At 41.8% G+C, this 23696-nt stretch overlaps 2 protein-coding genes across 2 annotated transcripts; one reads left to right on the plus strand and one right to left on the minus strand.

Annotated features, from left to right (window-relative positions):
• Positions 1 to 861: 861 nt before the first annotated feature.
• LOC128880325 (uncharacterized) lies at positions 862 to 20117 on the plus strand. The gene is made up of 6 exons (XM_054130286.1): positions 862 to 1668; positions 14657 to 14772; positions 17268 to 17383; positions 17640 to 17784; positions 19003 to 19185; positions 19323 to 20117. The coding sequence occupies exons 1-6, from the start codon at positions 1575 to 1577 to the stop codon at positions 19674 to 19676; spliced, it is 1008 nt and encodes a 335-aa protein (XP_053986261.1). The 5' UTR covers positions 862 to 1574; the 3' UTR covers positions 19677 to 20117.
• On the minus strand, positions 20025 to 23526 carry LOC128880322 (translation initiation factor IF-2, mitochondrial). The gene is made up of 11 exons (XM_054130277.1): positions 23300 to 23526; positions 22948 to 23095; positions 22551 to 22870; positions 22320 to 22480; positions 22018 to 22244; positions 21673 to 21943; positions 21331 to 21584; positions 20987 to 21263; positions 20751 to 20915; positions 20524 to 20664; positions 20025 to 20277 (listed from the first exon to the last, which is right to left on the minus strand). Exons 1-11 carry the CDS (start codon positions 23335 to 23337, stop codon positions 20105 to 20107), a joined length of 2175 nt encoding a protein of 724 aa, XP_053986252.1. The 5' UTR covers positions 23338 to 23526; the 3' UTR covers positions 20025 to 20104.
• Between the last annotated feature and the right edge of the window lie 170 nt (positions 23527 to 23696).

Raw genomic sequence — 23696 nt, forward strand, 5'->3', positions numbered from 1 at the left:
CGCGCTTCTCCAGAATTTATTGGCCATCTAAAAAAAGCACGAGCATCGCAGTGCGGCCCGTGTGATCGAGACCGATTTCGTTTTTTCGTGGAACAGCCGGCGAACATAATCGAGGGATCCAGAAGCATACGAAAACAGGTCCACACCGATGTTTATCATTCGGACGCATTACAGAGGGTTTTCGCAAGGATCTCTGGGAACGACGAAGGAGAGCTTAAGTCCGTTCGGAAGCGTCGCGGATCACAACATGGAAGATAACGACGAATTTGTAATTGCAATGATTAGAGGTAAGCCGCGAGATCGAGGGAGACCAACGAGTGGTGGGGATCGACGAATCTTGCGTTAGTAATTGAAGATCGTCCGCGGGAGTGCAGTACGGTTCAAAGCATCACGCAAAGCACATTTGCGGAGCGAACATACGCGCAAGTCTCGAGTCTCGTGTGTCATACTTTATCGACATTCAGGTTCGTAACGATTTAACTTGATAGCACATTTTTCTAATCATGATTTGTATATAGAGTCAATGAAATATTTCAATTTCTAATATTTAGGCATTGTAAAATTCGTGTACTCGACCTGAAGCGATCCATAATACAAGTAAAAGACACGTATATGTTCTACGATAGGAAATATATGTAAATAAACTAATCGATCCTCGAATATAAGTAAAAAACTATTACAGAACGTTTTTATTTTCTCTTTGTCAAAGCGCGCGAACGAACCGAATCTCAAAATCGACCATTCGACGAAGTTCGTGCGCGTTCGTCCGATTTCGGCTCGGCGTACCATCGTTCGAGCGTCCTCGGGCGCTGTCGGCTCGACTCGGGTTAACAGGCGCGCGTCCGGTTAGTTCGCACGAATCGCCGGCCTCAGTCAACGAGCGTTCGCGAGTCAGTTACGATCGTTTCGGTGTCTCATCGTTTCTTTTTTCTCTCGATACTCGGTCGTCCGCCACTTCGACGATAGCGTAGCATGTGCCCACCAGTTCACAGTCACGTACACGTTTACCTGCCGCATCATCAGCCTCACAATAAACTCGTCTCGTACGGCTACCGTTAGGGTTGCCGTGACACCGTGCCCGTACACTTTTCTCGCAACAAAAACCGGCAACGCCATCGCAGGTTTTTACCAACACTCGAGTGCTGGCAGGCTTTAGGCACAAAAGAAAGCGTCATCATACGTGTGCGGTGATAGTATGATTTTTTCTTGGATATTCTAGTGAAATTGTTCGGGGATCGTCTGTACCGGGTGGGCGAGAGATTCGCACGTGGTGAGTGGTAGTGTGCAGAACGCGTCCTGCGGTCGAGCTACGTATTTTCCGTCCTCGATTTCTATCGGTGCTGCGAAGAACAAAGAAGGCGTGGAGGTTCCGAGATAGAAAAGGCGACGAAACAGCTTTAAAGTCGCGGCACGAAAAAAGAATCGAGTAAACGGTACGGAAAGATCGGGGACAAGATACGAAATTGCGAGAGCAGCCGAGGACCGAGCAGCGAGAAGGAACGAGAACGAGGAGGAGGAGAGAGAAAGACAACGATAGAAATCTCATTTCGACGAACAACCAGCCATCGAGTAAGATGAGCTGCTGCACGAGTGCCCCGATTGTAACCCAGACATGCGAGACGCTTCTAAGCAAGTGCGAAGTGCCGATCATCGACCTCGCACACATGGGTAAGTCCAGAACCATCGTTACAAAGTTTTCGTTGGACGTTGTTAATGGTCAACGACCGTGCGTTAATCCCTTTGTCCTCGCATCTCGATATCATCATTTCTTTTCTCGGAAAATAGAATCAAATAGAAAAACGCTCAGTTTGTAGTTTCTGTCTATATCGTTGATTATTGTATCGAGCATGGTTATGCGTGGCGTGTCAAGCTCGCCGAATAATATTTGAAAGGAAAACGCACAGCTGATGTGCACTAACTATACATATACATTGCCTGAATTGATTCGTATCGAAAACGATGGCGTAGGCACAGGGAGTTAATCGCGAATTGTGGAAGAGTATTACGGCTTGGAACACGGAGGTCAAAATTACGAAATTTACGGCGAGCAAGAAAACCGGCATAGCTGGAAATTAACTGGTATCCTACGCACGTGGCGACACGAGAATACATACATGCGTATAGCTTCGCTATAGGTCGCTGCTTCGAGATAGACTTTCAGTTTAGAAAAATTCAATTTATTTTTACAAGACGTCTTTGTTCGTAAAGTTCACGATTAAGGAGAAATAATACATATGTATGTATTCTCGATATAGATGTTTCCTTCCTTGTAGCTCGAATAGGTTTTTTGTGACCGTTAAATGCCATACGCGATGAACTTTGCCTCTATCGCAACGACTTCGTGTTTCGCTGAATTATTACCGACGCTTTCTAAATATATATATATGTATTTCGTGCGTATTTTTAACGGACCGATTACTTATCACGCGGAAAACGTAACGGTCGGCTGGATAACGTGCTCGAACGACGATTCGAAGTGCAAAGAATTTTAGAGATTCAGAGGGTGATGGTTTCGCGGTTGCTTGGCAGCGAGGCCAGGGAACTGGCCAGACAGACAAGCAAACCAGGAGCAACAGCTTCGTCGTATCACAGTCGGCGCCTACCTCGAGTCCGACGATCCCTTGAGGTCAGAGCCCGTCTCACAAAGAAGGGCCCCTCCCTTGGCGCCCTCCACTCATGTAGGGCACTGTTCTTCAACCCTGTCGGAACGGTATAGCATTCAACGTAGCGCTTTATCACAAAAATCACCTATCCTTATGTTCCTTATTTTTCAAAGAGTATTTAAACAAAAAAATTAATCCCAAAAGCTACATGTTTAGACAAATTTTGCGATTCGATTCTTTTTTTGTTTCAAAATTCTTCTTTCTACACCATCATCTGTAAAATTGTATCATCTCTAAAATTTTGCGATTTGATTATTTTTTTTCAAAATTCTTCTTTCTACGCCATCATTTGTCGATAGCGTTACGCTCGTGAGATTAACTTAATTTTTCACTAAAACCTGGCTTCTAATGGGAAATTCCATTGAAGATGAAAGTACTGATACCATAATGATTACGCGTCGGATCTGAATCAACTAATCGTAATTATTGATGTAAGGTTCGATAGGGCGATGATATCTGTCGCGTGTATCTTTTCTCCTCGATTTATCTGTTTGATTGGCAGCGAACGCGAACAAAACAAAATCGAACCCTCGGTAGTTTTAAATAGCTTTATTAGCCACGTTCTCGTACATCGTTTAAATTTTCCGCGGTTTGGAGACTCGAAACGTTAGTCAAAGAACGTCCTGACAAGAGAGCGCCCACGGTCAAACGGAACCAGTGATGGGCAAAACCCTAGGGTTCTGCTATAGGGTTCTATTAGAAACGAGACAAACACATCGGCAAACTTCAGATTTATTCAAAGCCTAGGGTTTTGCCCATCTCTGAATAGAACCCACCCAGTTACCGATGTTGGTAAAACACGTTGCAGTTCGTGCAACCAGCGATATCGTCGAACGTAATATCGACGATATTCGATTCGGAAATGGCGTTCATCGCGCGAGAGAACCCTTTCACGCTGATCAGCATTCTAACGAAGACGGTAGTACTGGAGTCGTCGGTGTCTATCGTTTGATTCTCAGGGTCGTACGTATAAGTTGCCAATCGCGAAGGTTGACCGGCAGGAACGTGCACACAGTCTATCCATAGGCGAATGTATGCAAGTAAGACGCAGGAAACTCGTGCAACGAGTCTTTGTAGCTGTAATATTGTTTGCATCAGTGGCGTATTAACCTGTTGGCATACAGACATGGGGGGGGGGGACCGATCAGAGAGTACTTTTGATATACTGTTAATAATGTTACTTTAAATTATACACACACGTTAAACGAAAAAAATCTCGTATACAGGGTGTCCCAGAATAAGTGTAAAAACCGGAAATAGAGGGTAGCTGAGACGATTCTGAACCACAATTTCCTTTGCAAAAATGTCGGATGGTGCTTCGTTTTCGAATTATTAACGAAAAACCACGGACCAATCACAGCGCCCGATGGCTGGCCCAAGCGTCTGGTCGCGAGTTAGCCTATCGGAACTCGGCGCGTGCTACTCGGGCGCTGTGATTGGTCGGTGGTTTTTCCTTAATAATTCAAAAACGAAGCACCATCCGAAATTTTTGCAAAAAAAATTATAATTCAGAATCGTTTCACCTACCCCCCATAATTCGTACTCGATGTTTGAAAAATACGTTCTAGTCGAGATTTTACGTGGACTGGAAAGTAATGTCGTTTCTTTAACATTAAATTCAAAAAAATTGTTTATAAATTTCTATTCTTAATTATTAATTGTATACTCGCTCCCGTTATCGATAGCCTTTTGCCATCTAGTGTGCAAATATCTGGTGTCAATGTCAGATCGATAAAAATCAATGAGCTGATAAACGATAAACAAATATTTAAAATTGCAAAAACGACATTATTTTCCGGTTCACCTAACATCAGTAAATCACATCGAATTCCCGAACGTTCAGCCCTTTTTTCGGTACGGAGCTTCGAGATTTCTGTTTCGTCTGAGGCTCCACGAAGGTATAATGCGCCACTGTGTAACGATTTAAGCGGCCACAATGAACGCTGTCCGAGAATAATGGATCGGCGCGACGCGAAACGAAAAGATCGGACGCGTTTCAATCCACGAGAGTTCACGAAACGTATCTCCGTTTCTCGTTCCATCCTTCCCTCCGTTCAGTCCGGTTCGAGCGTTTTCTTTCGTCTCTTTCTGTTCCTCGTTGCAGCGCGTACATTTCGAGTCTGGGCGACAGGCCAACGACCACACGACTCGCGAACGGCTGCGCTGGGCACCGACCAAAAGAGTCTCCTCGTCGTTTTGAAAGCGGTTCGCGATCGAGATCACGATCGACACGGAAATATATCGCCGCGATTGCAGACGTTAGTCATCGATTATGTAAACCGTGGCTAGTGTGGCCGATTGAAATTCCTCAGTGAACCCCCTTAGTCATCGACGACCTCTTTATGTCACATAGTATTGTTCGTTGGAAATATATATATGTATCGTACCTTGGCACGCTCGCGTTTGGTGGTAACCACTTGTTGAACGAGTCGGGTATGACCCTAGGCTTCGATGGTTTCTTTTTTTTTAAACATAAGCAAATTTCAAGTTAGTCTAGGCTTTTGCCCAACTCTCCTGCTCGTCACTTGTTTCGCCAAGATTGCGGACCGACAGAGATCGCTCTTTAATTGAATGAAACCCCTCGGGTTCCCTTTTAACCTCGATCGTTGGCGGAGGACAATATTTTTAGTCGGGACGTTGACATCGAACGAAAGTCTCCCGTTTCACGACGTCACAAAGCCTCCCTTTGTTCGGAGGACGCTTCGGAAAGCATGGGAATGAGAAGTAGAATCGGGATCGTGGAAATGAATATTTCGTAATGAACAAATAAACATCCGAGCGTTCGCAGATTGAATAAATGTTATAACGGATCGATGTGTTGGTTTTATTCGTCGTACGTTTCGCGCTTTGTTTTCGATTCACGTTCCCGATCTTACTTTCATCGCGGAAAGACGACCGTACCTAAATAATCATTGCAATTCGAATCGTCGCGACTTATCGCGGTCGACTTCCGACCTTCCTCGAAACGATTCTTTCCGAGTCGCTTCGCGTCTTCCTGCTCGTCGTTTATCTCAAATTGTGTAATCGATCGCACCAATTACCTACGTCACACACTTTCATCCACCTATCACCTATTTCCGAGAAAGCAACGAGAATCTGTATTGATTCAACAATTTGCAGTAAACACCGCTCTTTTACAAGTCCGTTCCTGGAAGTGCTCGCCGACAGCGGAAATGCGCTGCATTATCTTTTAAGGATATTTGAGAACCGCTGTCACGCATAGAGCGTGTTAAAAAACAATGCCAACACCGCCCGGAACGTTATTTTTGAAAGATAGAAAAGAAACCATAATTCGCAACTTAACGCGTTAAATTGGCCGTTTTATTCTCCGCGGGAGGACACGAGGCCTCCGAAAACAAAAGAATACTTCCATGTTATTATGCCTATCCTTCGAAGCGTGAAATTTCGTCCCTGACTCGAGCCTCGTGTCTTCGGAGACAATGAAAACGTTGCTTTTTTTTGGCTATGTGGCTTCCCACGCGTTAGATGACTAAGGAATGTTCCGTTCTGAATCGATTTTCTAGAAAATTCTCTTCCAAGCATCCATTAGATCGTTTCAAAACTTTCCTTAGCGCACCTCTTCGATCGCGTGACGCCTTCAACAGGAGTTGCGCCGTGGAAAACACTGAAACGTAATTTTTAACCGACTTCGAAAAAGAGGTTAATCAATTCGACATGAATATTTATTTTAATTTTTTTTTTTTTGTTTTTTAAATGTATGTTACTCGATTACGCCGAGATGGCTTGACCAATCGTAAAGAAACCTGTTGCATCTTGTGTTCCATTATCAAACAATTTTGAGATTTCTCATTTTTTACCCGTTTTTTTTTTGTTTCGAATCGATCCTAGCAGCTTCGATTGGCAACCGATCACGGATTCCTTCGTAAGAATTAAGCGTCTTTGTAGACGGTAATCAAGGACTTGGTTTCATCATCGAGCATGCGCGTGTATTTCTCGCGGGGATAGTGTTGGTGGGCAGGATAAAAAATTCGCGACACCGTTCACTTTTCGCGTCGTGTGCCACGCGATAGGCTCGTTCGATGCACGCATGCGCCCGAGCGAATGCGCACAGTCGCAAACGCGTTTTTTTCCCCGAGCCTGTCGCGTTTTACACGTGCCAGCCCCTCGTGGCCACGATATGCAACGATGCGAATAAGCGAACGTTCGTGCACAAGTCCGAGAATAGACCTTCGAACAACTTGAATTTTTCGTTGATAGTTACGTTTACGTCGGTGCCGAATTAAAATTAATTGTCGGTTACCGCAACGCCACGTGCACCTTCGCGCGTTAACGATTTTTCCACGAATCTTAGACCGTCTCTAATAGCACAGCTATTCGGCGATATTAGTATATGGTCTCGTAATAAGCGCGTTATTAATTTAAATGACTCAAGGATAGATGATTAGAGGTTAAGGGAAGGCTTCATTCCGCGCGTGCAGAGAGTCATACTGCGTCAGCATTCGTGGACTGCTCGAGAAGCAACTTTTTATAATAAGTAATTCATGCCCAAAGTATATCTTCGATCTTTTTTCCCTTTATTCTGCGCCGACTGCTCGCTACGACCTTTGTCCGAAGTATGTAACAGATTTATGTCGTATTTGTAACAAACGCACGAGTGTAGATAGACCTTTCGGTGCTCGGAAAACAATTCCAGCGAGCGTTTAATTGTTCCCATGCCAATCATCGCGAAAGAATTCGGTCGATAGTGTCTGTAACGGGAAAGACAGCGTGACGCGAGTTTGAAATCGTTTTTCGCGAATGCCTATAGTCCACGTTGTTCGTTACCATTTCGTTTGGTCTAATTTTTCGACGCGTAGAAGAGTCCGTACGGAAAACTAGAGAAACATATGGGTTACCCACAGGATCGATCAGTATTCGATTATAAAATTAAATCGTTGCTTTGGCCCCCTCGCGTAGCAGCCTGTACATTCGTCGGTACGTACGAAAATATTTTTAACTATCGCGAGCATTATCGACCGTACTAATTCGTAAACATGATACCGTATCGAAATTTTTCTTATGGATTTTATATCTAGTTACTGTTTTCGCGTTGATGTCCGGCCGTGTCTCCTGTAGCGTAGAAGATATTTTTAGTAACCTCCGGGTCAAACGGTCTTGGACCAGTGTTGTGAAAGGTTTGGGCGCCTCTAATTGTAATAATACACCGTTAACGATACAGCTTTAATCTCGACCCCTCTCTAAATCCATGTCGATATCCACTCGTGCGTAGAAAATTCGTAGCGAATTTGCAGCGAATTCGCCTAACTCTGACCTCAAAGATTGAGAGACGCTGCTCTAGTCACCCTTATAGATTTCCCCTTACGTGCACACATACTCACTCTCGGTACTTACATTAGCTACTCTGACGCACGCACTGATGTCCCAAATACGTATCTTCAAATATCACAGCCACACTTCACTCTTGGACACACATCCACGAACGTACGCACGCTAAAAAATATAGCAGGTTTGTCTATTTTAGCGGAAATTCGTTCGATGTATGTCTAAGACGTTTTCTACGCGGCACTTTGAATATTTGCCCTTTGTGTGACCCTACGCGAGAACTTAGCTCGACACCCCTGGCACAAAGCGTCGTGGAAGCAAGGAATGCGCAAACACCGAGGAGACGCTGAGAGATCGGCATCTGGAGAAAACACGTAGGCAGCAGTAGTTGCAAAATTCACACTTGCGCAAGTATCATTCGCCACAGACACGACGGAATATCATTATCTACTACATTGTGTCTCGTAGATTTATCGTGGTTGAATTAGAATCGACCGTTATTCGTTGATATGCATATTGAAATTAATTCATCGCCGATAAGAGATCTCGAAGCAAAATTTATTATTGCTCAAGCAAGCATATCTGTTTGAGGGATTCTGTTTGGATTACTCTACATTGATTCGCTTTTTCCATCTCGATCAATACTGGGTGCAAAGGTTCGATTCAATCAGAGTCACTGACCATGAATGCACGCGAATGCGAGAAAAATCGTGGTCGTGCATTATCTTGCATCTTTCTTGGCTCATTTCACGTGCAACGACGGTAACGCCACTGAAATCCTGCTCGACAGTGGCCGATTTATGTACTGAATACGAACGTTACGAAACACCGTGATAAAACGATCATCGGTAACAGAAAACCTGTTGGACACATTTTAAATGGAGACGGACCGATAAGAAATCGAGCTCCGAATAATTAAGTCCCGATCTCTCGAAGCAGCTCTTTTATCGTCGCTATATCGAGCAATTATCGAAATTTTCGTTTAATATAACACCTCAACGCGATCGAAGCTACAAATTAATGATCGATATCGAGGTAGAGTTTCGCAATTGTTCAAATTTGTTGAGTTAATAGCTGACGTTGTTTCGAGTTCGACGATCGATGAAATCACAAAGATGGCTGACGCTGACGCTTTCGTGGAAAATGATTCTTCTTAAAAAAGTATTGGTTTCAATGGCCGCGTCACGTTTCGCCGGCACGAGGCATGACGCGACAGCCTAGCAAAGACAACGTGACAGAAACTTTTGCACGATATATCATATGGGCTGTCTATTCAGTCCGTTCTGTCTAATTTCTATAGAACGAATTCGAGAGAAATTACATTAGGGAAGTACAGAACGAAAGACAGGAAAATTCGTCACAGGATTCGTTTTGGTATTCACGACATACGTCTCGAAAGGTGGAGCTGCCTGTCGACGTCACACAACCAGCAAACGAACCGAGTTTATTTTCACACGGTGGCTGCGTGTACAGTTATCGCCTGACGCGATCGGGTTTTATCGTTGTAGCTACATCGAAATTGTTTTTTTCCCCTCTCGGTGTTGAATATCCTGCTGTAAACGATCAAGCCTACGGATAAATCTATAATTCGTTGCAGGAAATCCCGCATGTATGAATATTTCATTTTCCTCCATAGAATGAAAACAGGAGATGGGAAACGATCGCGCAGAAACGCCATCATGCGTCTCGCAAACAAAATACTGATTAGGGCGCTTATTGATTCTTCATCGAACGCTTCGACAATAGATTTTATACAAGGTGTCCCAAAAATGTTGGAAGTCGTTGAAAGGGATGGTTCGGGAGGTGATTTGAAACAACTTTTTCCTTAGCGAAAATGTTGTCCGAGGTTCCGTTAAGAAGATATTAAGCGAAAACCCCGACCAATCAGAGCGCGAGTATCCCGGTTGAGCGTAGGCTACGCGCTAAGCGGCCGCGCTCATACGCTACAGCGAGCGCTCCATCGGCATCCTCGCGCTCTGATTGGTCAGTGTTTTCCGTTAATATCTCCTCAACGAAGCCTCGGACAACATTTTCGCTAAGGAAAAAGTTGTTTCAAATCACCTACCGAACCACCCCTTTCAACGACTTCCAACATTTTTGGCACACTCTGTATACATCCTGACGACACACTTATCACCGACATGGAAATTGACGGTTTCGTACTGTCTATTATCGCAGCTAATACCACGGGACATGTATGTGCACATATTGCAAAAGAAGTCGTGGAATTAAACGTTATCGACAGAAAGGGAATTAAAAGTGTCTACTAATTGCCACATATTAACAAGTGCAAAGTAGGACAAGTTCTATTTCTGAGGTACTCTGTGAGCATTGTAAACAAAAGAAGGGTGCGGAAATATCTAACAACGAGACTTTCATTGGATCCTGTTATCGATGCACGTAGCACGCGAGGCGCGGCAAATTCGAATCCAAATACGGCAATTGAATTTTGTATATCTCCCGATGAATGCGATCGCCGACGGCGAAAAAAACTTTAAATGGGACGTTCGTTTAATAAAAGTGAAACGTAGGACACGAATGTGTGACAGTAGGACTGTCCTATCGAAAGTGGGACACGTGTAAACCCTGATACTGATCGTACTGAACGCTTTCTGTGTCTCTTCGTGTTTTATGAGGAAGCAGACCAGTTTTGTGCAGACTTGCTCCCAGTGGCAAGGCAAGGTCCCCACTCTGTATTACCATAGAATACGATAGCCGATGTCATCTTGTCTGTACAGCAGGTACTACTACTAATAGTAGAGGACGTTTTATGAAGGGTTCCATTTTTGTACAGAATCAGATAAAGTTGTTTCTTATATTCATGAATAGTAGCTCAAAGGCAAATTTGTAGGTTCTCTTCTGAAAATTTGTGTTATTTAACATCGTTATCGCGCTGTCGTTGTACGTGCAAATATTTATTCAAGGAAGCAAAACGTGCGTGGAAGGACGGTATGCATAGATATGGTGTATCGAAACCTAACCTCAAATCAAAAGTGTTCTTGTTTCGAGAACGCCGTGATCGAATATCGACGTAAAACTTAGTTTCTAGGGTGTACACACTACCAAGAGAAAATTTTCGCTAGTTTCTCCTGGTACCGGCAGTCTCGCCGATACTTTCGCCCGGTATATAACGATCGAATATACCGTTACCAAGCAGCGATACGTTTTCATATGCCATTTGCCGCCATTGAAAGGAATAAACGTGTTTCCGTGGAAAGCACCAAGCAACTTTGTGGTCTACCAGGAACCGATAGGGCCGACCGAACAGCGCGATTGTTTTCTAACGTTTCAACTGATACGCATACTATCAGGGGAATCCTACAAATCGTGTACAAGCAAGGTTCGAATATAAAATAAAAACTGCACGACCTTCCGTTATCGAATAAAATAGATATATCCTACACTGTGCAGAATTATTTTAATAGAATCGACGTTAGAAGGTTATCTTACCTCTATTTGCAAAACCGTTATATCGAGACACGCCATTCTGTACCTCAGACGTAATGTATGCTAAATATTAAATGTTGAAATTTAATTTTCTAGAATGCAATATTAGTTGGATTTCAAAAATTGTTCAGCTGTCGGACAACAGGTCGCGAGAATGTAATACATTTCTGAAAAGCTTTTAACGTGTAATTGACCAGAAAATCCGTTAGAAAAATGAAAGAACCGGTGCCGTTACAAAACGTATAACGTGCCTCGCTGTAGAAATATTTACGGACGAACGTTGACGTATGTATCTATAGATAACGAAGAACCATATGTTCCTCGATAATTTGCGAAGACTGTCGCGATGAAGCACGTTCATTCGCCGGAAGACTTATTCAAATTCGAACAGGAATCGTAGGGCGTAGGATTGGTCGTGTAGCTAAAGCGATCGACTGTGAACACGAGGGTCGCGGGTTCGAGTCTTCTCCGGTGGGGTGGACCTATTTTTCATTTACAATCAGACTCCCACGATACTTTAATCTTCCAAAATGACGCGAGTAAATTACGTCTGTGTTTAAACTAGAATTGCAATTAATTGAATACAGAGTTTAATTAACTCGCAGAATTAATTCCACGCGTAATAATTATCTACCTCTGAATAAGAAACACAGGAATACCAGAAATTTCATTCTCTCCCCTCCGCAACGAACCATCAGTATCCGGTTTCCCAGCAATTTGTCGCGGCGATAAGTCGCGCTGTCGTAATGAAAAGAAGTAAAGATATAATTTATCGGCGAGGGAAGCACGCGAAACGATTGTTTGAACAGCGATTTTCTATCGCGGCGACGATTCGCGTGCCGTCACGTGAACAAAGAGTGAAACCAGGTTCTCCCTGAGAGGCTCGGCGACGGAAAATTCGCCCGCGCCTCCCCGTGATGTTTGCGGTGGATTTCCACCCGAAGATTTACTACCACGCGATCATCGGAAGCCGAAGGGGGAACGATTTACGACACCATGTGACGAAAAGACCTTCGCCTTCGTCGACGCTAATCTCCGTCGAGCGAACGTGCCATTCGCGAGCCTCGCCTGAATTTTTCTTGGTATCCACTAATTGCTCGTACTCGGCTATTTGTCCGTTTCTTAAGATCGTTTCGCGAAACGTCTACCCAAAAGTGACAATTTCGTGTGGATACCGTCGACATTGGTCGAGAAAAATGAGTCGTAGTCCGAACGGATTCGCAATTGTAACTCGAAAATTATTTACGCGCCTTCTAGCCTAGCGCAGTAGTGGGGGCTCCATTTTTTATTCAACAGACACAAATTAGCCGTCGCCATCGAACGCGACAACGAGACCTTGTTTTCATTGTTCTGCGTTTATTGTTCAGCTTTTCACTGGTGCGTGCTGTGGCAATTGTGAAACTCTTCTCGTAGCCCATTTTCGAAGACCATTACTCGTGTCGAGAGCGTTTCATTCGGAATTAAAAATATTCCGCTAAAAATTGAGAACATTCAACTCCCTCTAATCAGCCGAACTCGTGTTCCCAAATATTTGAACAAGTTTTTTTTTTTTTTTTTTTTTAAATCAGGCTCGACCATGTCAGCGTGCCTTCGCATTAGCGTACACGGAGTAATGACACTAGCCGTTAGCTCCGCCAAAATGATCCTTACATAAAACACTAAAGTTGCGTAATTCGTTTAGGCGATTTTGCGGAATTACTTGCCGGCTTACGATTCATGTATTCTGTGTTTGTCGAACCATTTCGCATAGCGGAAGGAAACTCGGTAGCCTCATCCTTCAAGGATCGAATGAGTCACAGTGGATGCAAATTTTTCGTGGTCGTTGTCCTCGGACTGCTCTATTCAGAATTAGAGGTCTTTGAGCTTGGCGTCCTTCGTCCGAGTAATTAGAATAATAATAACAAACCGCTCGAAACAATTAATGGGCCTCTAATTCCATATCGCGACGAGCGATAAAATTAATTACCAGACGATCTAAGTGTTGGAGAGGATAAAAAGCTAATGCAGTTTTAATCAATTTCTTATTTTTCTCAACGAAGGGAATTTCTGAGAAAAGTAGAGTCCAGAATTGAACCATAAAAGCATTGTGGAAGCTAGAGTACAGTGCCAGGTGCGATTTCGATAAGGAGAGTTAATTAATTCTCGTCGATTCTTTTAATTCCCGCGAAACGATATTTTTTTTATAAATATCGAACTAAGAGCACGATCATAAAAGCAAAGTACCCGTTAATTGCTTTAATCCTCTGCGAAGCGATCTAATTCTGTTTACGTATTAACGCAGATCATTCGACGAACCAGTAAGAAAATAATTGCAACGTTTAATTCATCCAAACACCGAAGGATCATCCAAAGTGTCGCAAAGACACCTTAACGCAACCAGCGATCTTCGCGATCATCCTTTAAGTGTTGAAGCTCGTCGGAATACTTTCCCTTTGCGAAACCACTTGGATACGATAACTCATAATCGTTGACGACATCAACGGAGTATCTCGAGAAGTTCTCAGCATCCACTTTCGCAATATTGGCCTGATGCCCAGCAGCGATGCTTATCTTCGAGGACGTAGAAACGCGAAAAGGAGCCATCTTCTCCGCCGTGTACAGGGTGTCTCTGGAAACTGGGACGAGATCGTTGTCCGAGTCCCTAGCATCGAACTGAGACGATTAAACTTATCTTTATTCGACGAATAACGGATATCGTCTACTCGAACCCCGCTTATACGATCGAATAACGATATCTAGAACATTTTCGATGACGAGTGCAGATAAGACGCCTTTTGTTCCACTTTTTATCGAAATCATTTTTCCATCTCGACGATGGCTATTTCTGCTGTAAGAAGCGATAGGAGAAATTCGCGCAGATAATTGCGTGATGCAATTAGGAGATTAGCTTTCGTACTATGTAGTTGAGTGGCGTGGTTGAGTGCTCGGCTGTTACAGTCACGCTTTAGATACTTGGAGTGACGATTCGAGAATTGTTGGAGTACCTATTGGGGGTATTCCACGGTAACCTGTAATTTCGTTATCGGTAGATTTAGAGAAATATACAGAAGGGAAAGGATGAAGGGTTCAATGAGTACCGTGTCTATAGCGCGATGCTTTTTTTTTTTTATAAGTGCATTTTCATTGAAAAAAAAAATAATGCAACCGTCGAATATAGAAAGATGAACAGTCCCTCGAATAGAATTATTCCAGAGACACTTGGAGACACATCGTACGGCCTCTTTCTGCTCCTGTTTCTCACTCTTTCCGTTTTCTTCTTCCAGGGACTGAGAGATGTCCTCAGAAGGGTGTCGTGAAACAAGTGGCTTCGAAGCTGGTAAGGGCGCTGTCCGAGAAAGGACTGGCCTTGCTCGTCAACCATGGCATTCCGGAATGCAAGGTACGCATTTCATGCTTCCATGTAATCGCTGGATCGAGTATTAAACGCCCTTGAAGTCTGGCCGTAATTATATTCAAAGGGAGTAGGGAGACGCGGCGCTAAAAGTTCAAGTTGTCAGACAACCCGAACAAAATCAGCAGAGTTGAGGACGAAACATAAATAGAAATAAATAGAGATTATTATAGTTATCATAAATAGAGATTATTATAGTTACAGCCCTAAGAAGTTGATGATCGATGCAAGACAATTTAAACGTGGCATGGAAAGAAGCACACGTGCGAGGCTGGTGATTCGTAAGAAGCAAGCCTAAAGCAATAGGTGCGATATAAATAGGGAAACAAATAGTTTGGTTAATAGTTATAGTTAGGACGTTGAATTTTAACGCTCTAGCGGAAACAACAAGGTACACGATAGAACCCATCTTCGATAGCTTCGATCTTCGATCGCTCTAGAGGTAAAACGATCCACTCGCAGAAACGGCTGTTTTAATAGAGACGAATAGGTTCCATATCGAGATTACCGTGTATTCGATCGTGTTACAGGGTGTCCTCACCTTGTAACGCAGCACGCGTCCTCGGTTGCGTTACAAAATTACCGTGCCGCGCGGAACCAGACTCGAAAGAAGTCAAGGCGAAGAGATACCAACGAAAAGCGTGTCGTTGGAAAGGTAGAGCCGCTTTCGAACGCGAAAACGAACGTTTCGATCGCTGATAACGAGGATCCCTAGCTACGCTCCAAGAGCGACGAGTTTTCAAGGGTTCGCGGCGATTGAGTCTGTTTACATTGCGATGACCTTACCAGCGCACCGGAGCCCACCCTCGTCGACGAAGAAAACGTTATCGCGAACCGCTCGTTACATTTTCGCCAGATAATTCGTACTAGGGTTACGACACGACCCACGCATTCCATTGTAAACAGAACCGTGCGTTTATCGTGTGTCTTCGCGCCACGGGCGGTAATTTAATGAACTCTCCTCGTCCGTGTTCGTTTGACGACATTCCAGAACGGCTGGAACGGTCGGAAAGTTTTCTGTAAACTTCAGAATTGTTACGAGAAACGTTTGGAGCAATGTATCGGGTTGTCCAGAAAGTTCGTGCCAATTTAAAAAAAAAAAAAAAATTGAAAGGCACATTTGAATCTTGATATATATATTCATTGAATTATATAAATACCATTTTGTTCCACGACCTTTCCACCTTTTAAGGGACGCACCACGGTTTTCAACCATTCCAATATAAACAGACGTGTACCACCTACCAAAAATCGCCACGGACTTTCCAGACAAACTAATATTTGGCGTAGGAATTAATCCTGCGCTTCTATGCAATTCTTCAATCAATACTGTAAGTATTCGTGTACCCTCTATCGAAAAAATGTCCGAATCAAACAAACGGCTCCCGCGCATTTACCTTGCGCACGCGTTAAAAGTTTCACGTGTTTTTCGAAACGCGTCCTTTACACGAGGAGTCAGCTGGGTAATTCCCCACATAATGACGACGAATTATCGTCGATACGTTTGTAATTCCTTATCGCTTATTGCGTAATAGAAATGGCTGGCACACGACATTACAGCACCGATAATACCCGACGTGTAGCCGATTCATTATTTCATAAGCTGCGACGTCTGTTACCTCCGGTCAAGTATTTTCCCCGTCGTACCGCAGCAGTAATTTTTAATGACCCCCACACGTTCGTTATTAAGACGATTCGACGTTCTCTTCGTGCTAAAGGGCTTCGAAGGATGTCAGATACGCCACTGGCCTCTGTACGCTAGTTTTCAGCGTTCTGTACGCGCTGACGTCACGATGTGTTCGTTATCAACAGTGTATACGGCTGTATGCGTCAATTGGCTGAAACAAACCGTCGCTTTTAATTATCTCGACTCGAATCGAATTAAGACGTCCTCGACAGGGGGGGATCAAGCGTACGCGCAAAAGACGCGTCCGTGCTTAGGATCAATTGATCCAACAACTGCTCGTAGGCAAAATTCTTCTCGGCCGGATAGAAATCTCGAATGATGAATGAAAGATACGCAACTTTTATTAAACTAGATATGTAACTGTTCGATCAACTATTTGGATAGGTTTACGAGTAATCAAATAGAAAGTATTTATTGAATTAAATTTCTCAATAAAATTTAACGTCTATCAGCTGCGGATAGAACTTAGAAATTCGCGGAATCGATAAGAGAAGTGGTGACGTCAAGATGAGAAATACAGTCACCACTTATCCGTAACTCGAGGATGTCACCTGCTAAGGTGCCGTATTTCTGAGCGTAGACGTTAATTACATAATGACGCGTTCAATTAATAACGCATTCTAGTGCTCTGTATTAGATTACCGATCGTCTCGATGCTCCAAGGTGCTCCTCGAGTAGACTTTGAATTTTTTTTTTTTTTTTTTTTATTTTTTTCGTGAAAGGCTACGCAAATTACGTAATTACACGCGGTATCCGGACGTGTATGTATATACGCAATTATTTTCTGTGTTCGCAGATGAAGGCTGCCTACAGAGCTCTGGATGCGTTTTGCGAACTTCCAGAGGAAACTCGAGCCAAATACGAACGCAGCTTGCCTGGCAGCCATGGCTACCTCAAACCAGGACCTTCCACGTAATTATACTCGCACATTTATCGGTTTAATTCTCAAAGAAACAACACAAAAACTTCCATTGAAGAACGTCAAAATCCTGGAATGAATATTTAAAAAAAAAAAAAAAAATAATAATCTTGCCTTGCCTTTTACAACGTTCCTGATTAGACTGTAGATTCTCCATCGTTCGATCTTAGATCCCCGATTAGATGATTCTGGATTAAGTTCTTCGAGCGGCTTTTGTTATCAATTTTTTTTTTCCAATTTTGTTAACAGGCACACCGACGAGAAAGAAGCACGCCATCTTTTCAACGTAACCGGAAGCGGAGGAAATCTTCCGGACCACGAGGTGCCTAATTTCAGGTCGGCGGTCGACGAACTGGCACGGGATTTCAAGCAACTCTCCGCCATGCTCCTAACAGTAACGCCTTCTTTTTATCATTCTAATACGTTGAAGCAACAAATTTCACTGAGTAACGTCGCAGAGATCTGGCACGATACAAAAGTCAGATCTATGCGTCATTTACTGTTAAATTAACATAGAAAGGGCAATAACTGTTAGCACTTCAGATATCTTCGAAACCATAAGTTTCGCACAAAAGTTTGCTGAAATAAAATTGCATAGCACGAAGGGGCCCATCCGGTGGCGATAATAGTTGTTTTTTTTTTTGCAGGTGGAGGTACTTCGAAAAATGGAATTTTCTAGACTCCTGACTTCTTACACATACATATACATAAGTAATATAATGAAATATAGAATTACAACTCCATCGATGAAATACATGGATAAGGGAGATTAAAAATTGGGATAAATTGATTAGATTGAACATAATAAAATAAGGTGAAAATAGAGAAGTATTAATCAAAATATGGAACTACAACTCAGCTAATGACTGCGAACTAGTACTAAGATTTTTAGATTTAGATTAGCAGGGACAACGGCACTAGTACTGGACCAAGGAGTCAGGAGTCTAGAAAACTCCATTTTTCGAAGTACCTCCACCTGCAAAATAACCGTTACCGCCACTGGATTACCGTGCAATTTTCTTGCCTCAGCCTGTATATACACATTGATTAATTCGTTTAAAACGCGAAATGTTCGCAACACGTTTTATGAGAACAACGTTGGGCCGGATCCGTGTATTATTACACTCGCGTTTTTCACGGAAAGTCTGTAAAGGAGTGCTTCGTCTAATCTGGCTATTTGGAGGGCACGTAAATATTTAAAGTCGACCGGCTTTTGCGTCGAGCTCTTTAAATTTCTTCGTAGCAGTTTTAAGAGTTCGGAATCGTCTTTCGAAACAACGCTTCGATTAAACGGTATTTATTAAAGGATCATCCGTAGACTTAAGTTCCGCAGAACGATTTCTCTAGCCGAACAGATTTGGTAGTAAAATTCTCCTCTTCGTTAATCTGGTCAATCTTTCCCTCGTTCGAGTTCTCTACCGTATTATTCTGAACGTTTTTTGGTTATTGCGTAAGCGATCGATAAAGCGAGCAGCTCTGACTGTAAGTAACCCTACAAACCAATCTGTCCGGCAAACAACTAACGCGATTGGTTTCTTCGGTTGCTTTACAGCCGTCAGTAGGTACTCTAAAGTAAAAACACGGGCCAATGTATGTGATGTATGCCTTATAGGCTCTGGCCGTGGGGCTAGAGCAATCACCCGATTTCCTGCTGTCGAAGCATTCGCACATGCTGGGACCTGATAACGAGACGACCCTTCGCCTTCTTTACTATCCACCTCTCGGTCCACCAGTGCCAGGATTGGCTCGTTACGGCGCTCATTGTGACTACGGCACCTTCACATTGCTAGCACAGGTATCTCGGATAGCGAACGATCAATTTTATTTAAAATCATCCGTCTCCAATAGAGCTTTATTTCCAAACCGCATCCTGTCCTCCCATCCACTTTTTCAATTGTTCTAATTATCTGAACTAAACTGAATTGTGTCTAGGATTGCGAGGGAGGTTTGGAAATACAAACTCCTTACGGAGAACGATGGGGTAGGGTCGGTCATCTTCCAGGTGCTATTCTGGTGAACACCGGCGACATTTTAGCAAATTGGACCAACAACCAACTTCCAGCTTTGAGACATCGCGTCGTTGTCCCGGAACTCTGTGGTCGGGGTCGTCATTCCATCGCCTTCTTCGTCCACCCAGACAATAATACTCTCATCGAGCCTTTGGACACAAAGATCGGGACAACCAATCAAGAACCAGCGCCGTGTCGTCTGCTTAAAAAGAAACGCGGCGTTCTGACCGCGTACCAACACCTGCAACGTCGTCTTCGAGAAACTTACGCCTCTTAACGTTCGTCGAGACAACTGCGTCTTTCCTCTCGAAAGGAATCGGTCCTAGTAACGTCACCGGTGATCGATAAACGCGTTCACTGATAAAGGCGATAAATTTTGGACACAGCAACGAGATGAATTTATCCAATTCGAATAGATTACTCGTCTTATATGGAAATTGACGTGCAAACAAAGAACAGGAAAAACGCCATTGGTAAATGTAAGACGGTAAGAAATCCCATTGGTGAATGTAAGAGGTGGTTGTTGCGTCGCGGAGGCAATAATATAGAAATTTGTACTTACACTTTGTAAAAAGGCATTTTGTACGGATGATTTAATTTCCTAATAACGAAAGGGAAAATGAGGATGTTTAGTAGCGTGTTTCTTTTATTTTGTATTAGACTTAATACTATCTCTTATAAATTTTTTTAAATAAAAACATCGACTTAAAATCCAGGATCCCACTTGATCGTTTGAGGCATTTGTTTGATGGTGAAGCAGACGATAACATCTCCAGGTTGGAATGCTATAGTTGGATCATTGAATCTGAGACCGCATTCGACGTTAACTTTGATAGATGACACCTCGTCTTTCAGATGTCTCATTGACACTAATTTTCCTATTGATAAAAATGTATTTAGATATTATCGATTTTTGACTGAGAATATATGAAGTACGTACTACACAAGTATTATTTTGATGTCCACTGGAAAGGAGACTATACGAAAACTAAAGATAAAAGTAATAATTGACGAATTGCTACAATCTTACTTAATCGTAATCGAGAAAATGAACTGTTCTTTGTACAAATCTAATATACTAATCGACGAAAAGTCTAATCTATTAACTATTACAATTTATTTACCCGTGTAAATATTCTCCCCATTCCTCACTACGTGATACTGTGCAGACTTTTGGAGAACGCCTTTCGTACAACGACATCCCGCAACGATTACTTTCTTCTTTCCTTCTGTAACCTGAAATACTTGCTGTACGTTTGCTTCCCCTATATTCAGAGAAACAAAAATTAGTATAATAACAATCGTATTCACGCGCATGTAGAAATCTCTTTTGTTTCATGTTAAATAGTACCTAATACTTCTTCAACGTCGACTTCAGGTAATTTACTATTAATTTCCTCTTTAAGATCATCGAAAAGTTTATATATAACGTTATATTCTCGAATAGATATGTTTTCTTTTTTTGCTTCGTTTTCTAATTCATGGGATATTTGCACATTAAAACGATAAATAATTGCTGAAAATGTATAAGTAGTTAAAATTAATCTGTAATAACAAGTCGCACACTTTGTTGAAATGCTACATTACCATCAAACATTTTTGCTAATTGTAAATCAGTCTTGGTGACGTTGCCAATGTTATAATGAACAACATCTAAACGACACAACTTGTTCGCCGTGTATGTATCGAAAAGATCTAATATAGCTTCAATAGTTCCCGACACGTCACCTTTTATGATGACATTGACTGTAGGAGTCGTGTCCGTGTTAGTATTTTTCATAGGAGCACTTCGATTTACGTATGCACTATATTTTGGATGCATTTTCCCAAATTCTCTTCTTAGCGCTAATCTTTTCTTATATTGCTACAATTAGAAAAGTGATTTTATCTGAATGCAAGAATATACTACGTATATATCTTTAATTTGTTACCAAAAGCATATCTGCGTATTTCTTGTCAGCAGCCTCCGCATGTTCCTTAGCTAGAGCATCGTTGCGTTGACTTTCTCTAAATTTTAGAACTATGTTCAATGCCTTTTCATTTTCCACTTCCAGTATCTCGTCTCCAACATTAGGTAATTCTTTCCATCCGATGATCTGAACCGCTTCCGATGGTTTAGCTTCTAAAACCAGACGGCCCGCGTCGTTGAACATAGCTCTGACTTTTCCCGGTGCGAGACCAGATACTGTCAGAAACCAGATTGCACGTAATTAAGAAAATGTACTGTGACTAAACAGTGATTTGGTTTAAAACTACCTGTAATTATTTATTACTTAACAAGCAGCCTTTTCTTAAAGTGCCACGTTGAATTAAAGCTGTCACTAATTTTCCACGACCGATGTGATTACTACATTCGATGGCAACACCCTCCATTAGTCCCACAGGATCTCCTTGTAATCCCATTATATCAGCTTGTACAGCTATAGCTTCTGTCAAATCTTGCAAATTAGTTCTCTTTAAAGCAGATATGTTAATACACTGTACATCGCCGCCAAGATCTTCGACAAGGATACCATGTTGCGCGAGCATGTTTTGCGTCCTTTTCTAAAATAACATGATGGATTGTAACATTTTTTAAATTTATATAATTAATATTTCCATATTAAAAAAAAAATTACAATATCGGCATTAGGCTTATCAATTTTATTGATAGCCACGATAATTGGAACATTTGCATCATTTGCCATTTCTATGCTTTGCAAAGTTTGTTCCTTAACGCCGTCGTCGGCTGCTACCACTAATACTACAATGTCAGTAACATGTGCTCCTCTGTGTCGCATAGATGTAAAAGCAGCGTGTCCAGGAGTATCTAAAAATGTCACTCTTTCTCCAGACGGTAGCGTTACTAAAACGATGATTTTAAGAACAATTAAGTACTGCGTGCATTTCTCATCAAATTTTAAAATGGTTTAGCACGAACCGTTAAAGGCACCAATATGTTGCGTAATTCCACCAAATTCTGATTCTACAATTGAAGAATCACGTAGCGCGTCCAATAAAGTAGTTTTCCCGTGATCGACGTGTCCCATGATCGTTACAACGGGATGTCGTTTTACTAACACGGATTTATCAGGCGGAGGTCTAGGCAAAATTTGGTAATTCAATTACAAAAATTACAGTTAATAATTTTAAAATGGTAGTTTTGCATTACCTCTCAATGATATTCTTATACCTCTCCTCTTTTGACATCGTATCATCTACATTTGGTACAACTTTAGAGAGTGCGCCTAATTTTTTAACAACACTATGGACTAATTTCAAATTTAAAACACTATCTCTATAGTATTTCTGTTCTTTGTCAAACAAATACAGGGCATACATAATATCCTTTATGTCTCTATTAGCAGAGACTGCTAATTCTTTTACAGTCATATCTTTCCAAACTTCCACAAAAGGTACTTTCTTCTTCTTCTTCTTTGATATATCAATCACATAATTGTCAACACCCTCATTTAATGTTTGTATAATTTTCTAAAAATAATGTTCATTTTTTTCATGCACCAACATACTTAGTTATTACATACATATTTAACTATACCAAAATATACCTTCTCTTGCTTTACTGACAAATTTTTTTTTAAACGCACAGGTGTGGAATGATAGAAATGACATTGAATATTTAATGCACAAGCTTGCAGAATATGATTTGTGCTCTGTTCACGCCATACGTTGTCTATCAGTAATTGTCTCAGGACACTGTAAATAAATTACACCGAATAAAGAGGTGTAACACAAAGTCTCTTTGAAACTAAATCAAGGAGATTACATAAAAATAGTTTATTATATTTAATAATTTATGCTATTAAATGAATAAGTACTTTACTTTCTTTAAACATAAAAATTAGATATAAAATGTCATTAAAATATAAGATTAATACTGGAAATAATATAAGAACTTACTTAAATTGTGCATGTGATCTAACCATAGAGGCAGCCATATTTGTTTCTTCGTGCTTATAAATTCATTGTATTTACTCAAACAAGTTTTATTCTCATTGTTTTTTCACTGTATTTTGAGTCGTATCTACGAAAGCAACAAATTGATTATGTAATTCTACTTGTTTCTGACTGTTTCTAATATTGCAAAACTGTATAGGTTATATTTTTATTGCAATTTTACGGAGCAAGAATAGTATAGCCTGTATAGAGTATAGCCATCCAGCGGTGAACTGTTCGAACTATTTTACAGAGAAACCAGAGTACTAGTATAGTTCAATTGATAGCTAAAAGTTGTTTTAAATCAAGTGTTTATCATGACACACGCCTTCCAGGGAATTTTCACTTTTTAATTACAACT

Source organism: Hylaeus volcanicus, chromosome 7 (genome assembly GCF_026283585.1).
Source record: "Hylaeus volcanicus isolate JK05 chromosome 7, UHH_iyHylVolc1.0_haploid, whole genome shotgun sequence".
NCBI lineage: Eukaryota > Metazoa > Arthropoda > Insecta > Hymenoptera > Colletidae > Hylaeus > Hylaeus volcanicus.

What these genes read in the sequence shown, in the direction of transcription:
- LOC128880325 (XM_054130286.1), top strand. Translation starts at nt 1,575, where the DNA reads ATGAGCTGCTGCACGAGTGCCCCGATTGTAACCCAGACATGCGAGACG. An exon ending in ATGGCATTCCGGAATGCAAG is followed by an intron (nt 14,773 to 17,267) that starts GTACGCATTTCA and finishes CTGTGTTCGCAG; the next exon opens with ATGAAGGCTGCCTACAGAGC. An exon ending in CCTTCACATTGCTAGCACAG is followed by an intron (nt 19,186 to 19,322) that starts GTATCTCGGATA and finishes AATTGTGTCTAG; the next exon opens with GATTGCGAGGGAGGTTTGGA.
- LOC128880322 (XM_054130277.1), bottom strand. Translation starts at nt 23,337, where the DNA reads ATGGCTGCCTCTATGGTTAGATCACATGCACAATTTAA. An exon ending in ACATATTGGTGCCTTTAACG is followed by an intron (nt 22,245 to 22,319) that starts GTTCGTGCTAAA and finishes TCATCGTTTTAG; the next exon opens with TAACGCTACCGTCTGGAGAA. An exon ending in ATTAGCAAAAATGTTTGATG is followed by an intron (nt 20,916 to 20,986) that starts GTAATGTAGCAT and finishes ATACATTTTCAG; the next exon opens with CAATTATTTATCGTTTTAAT.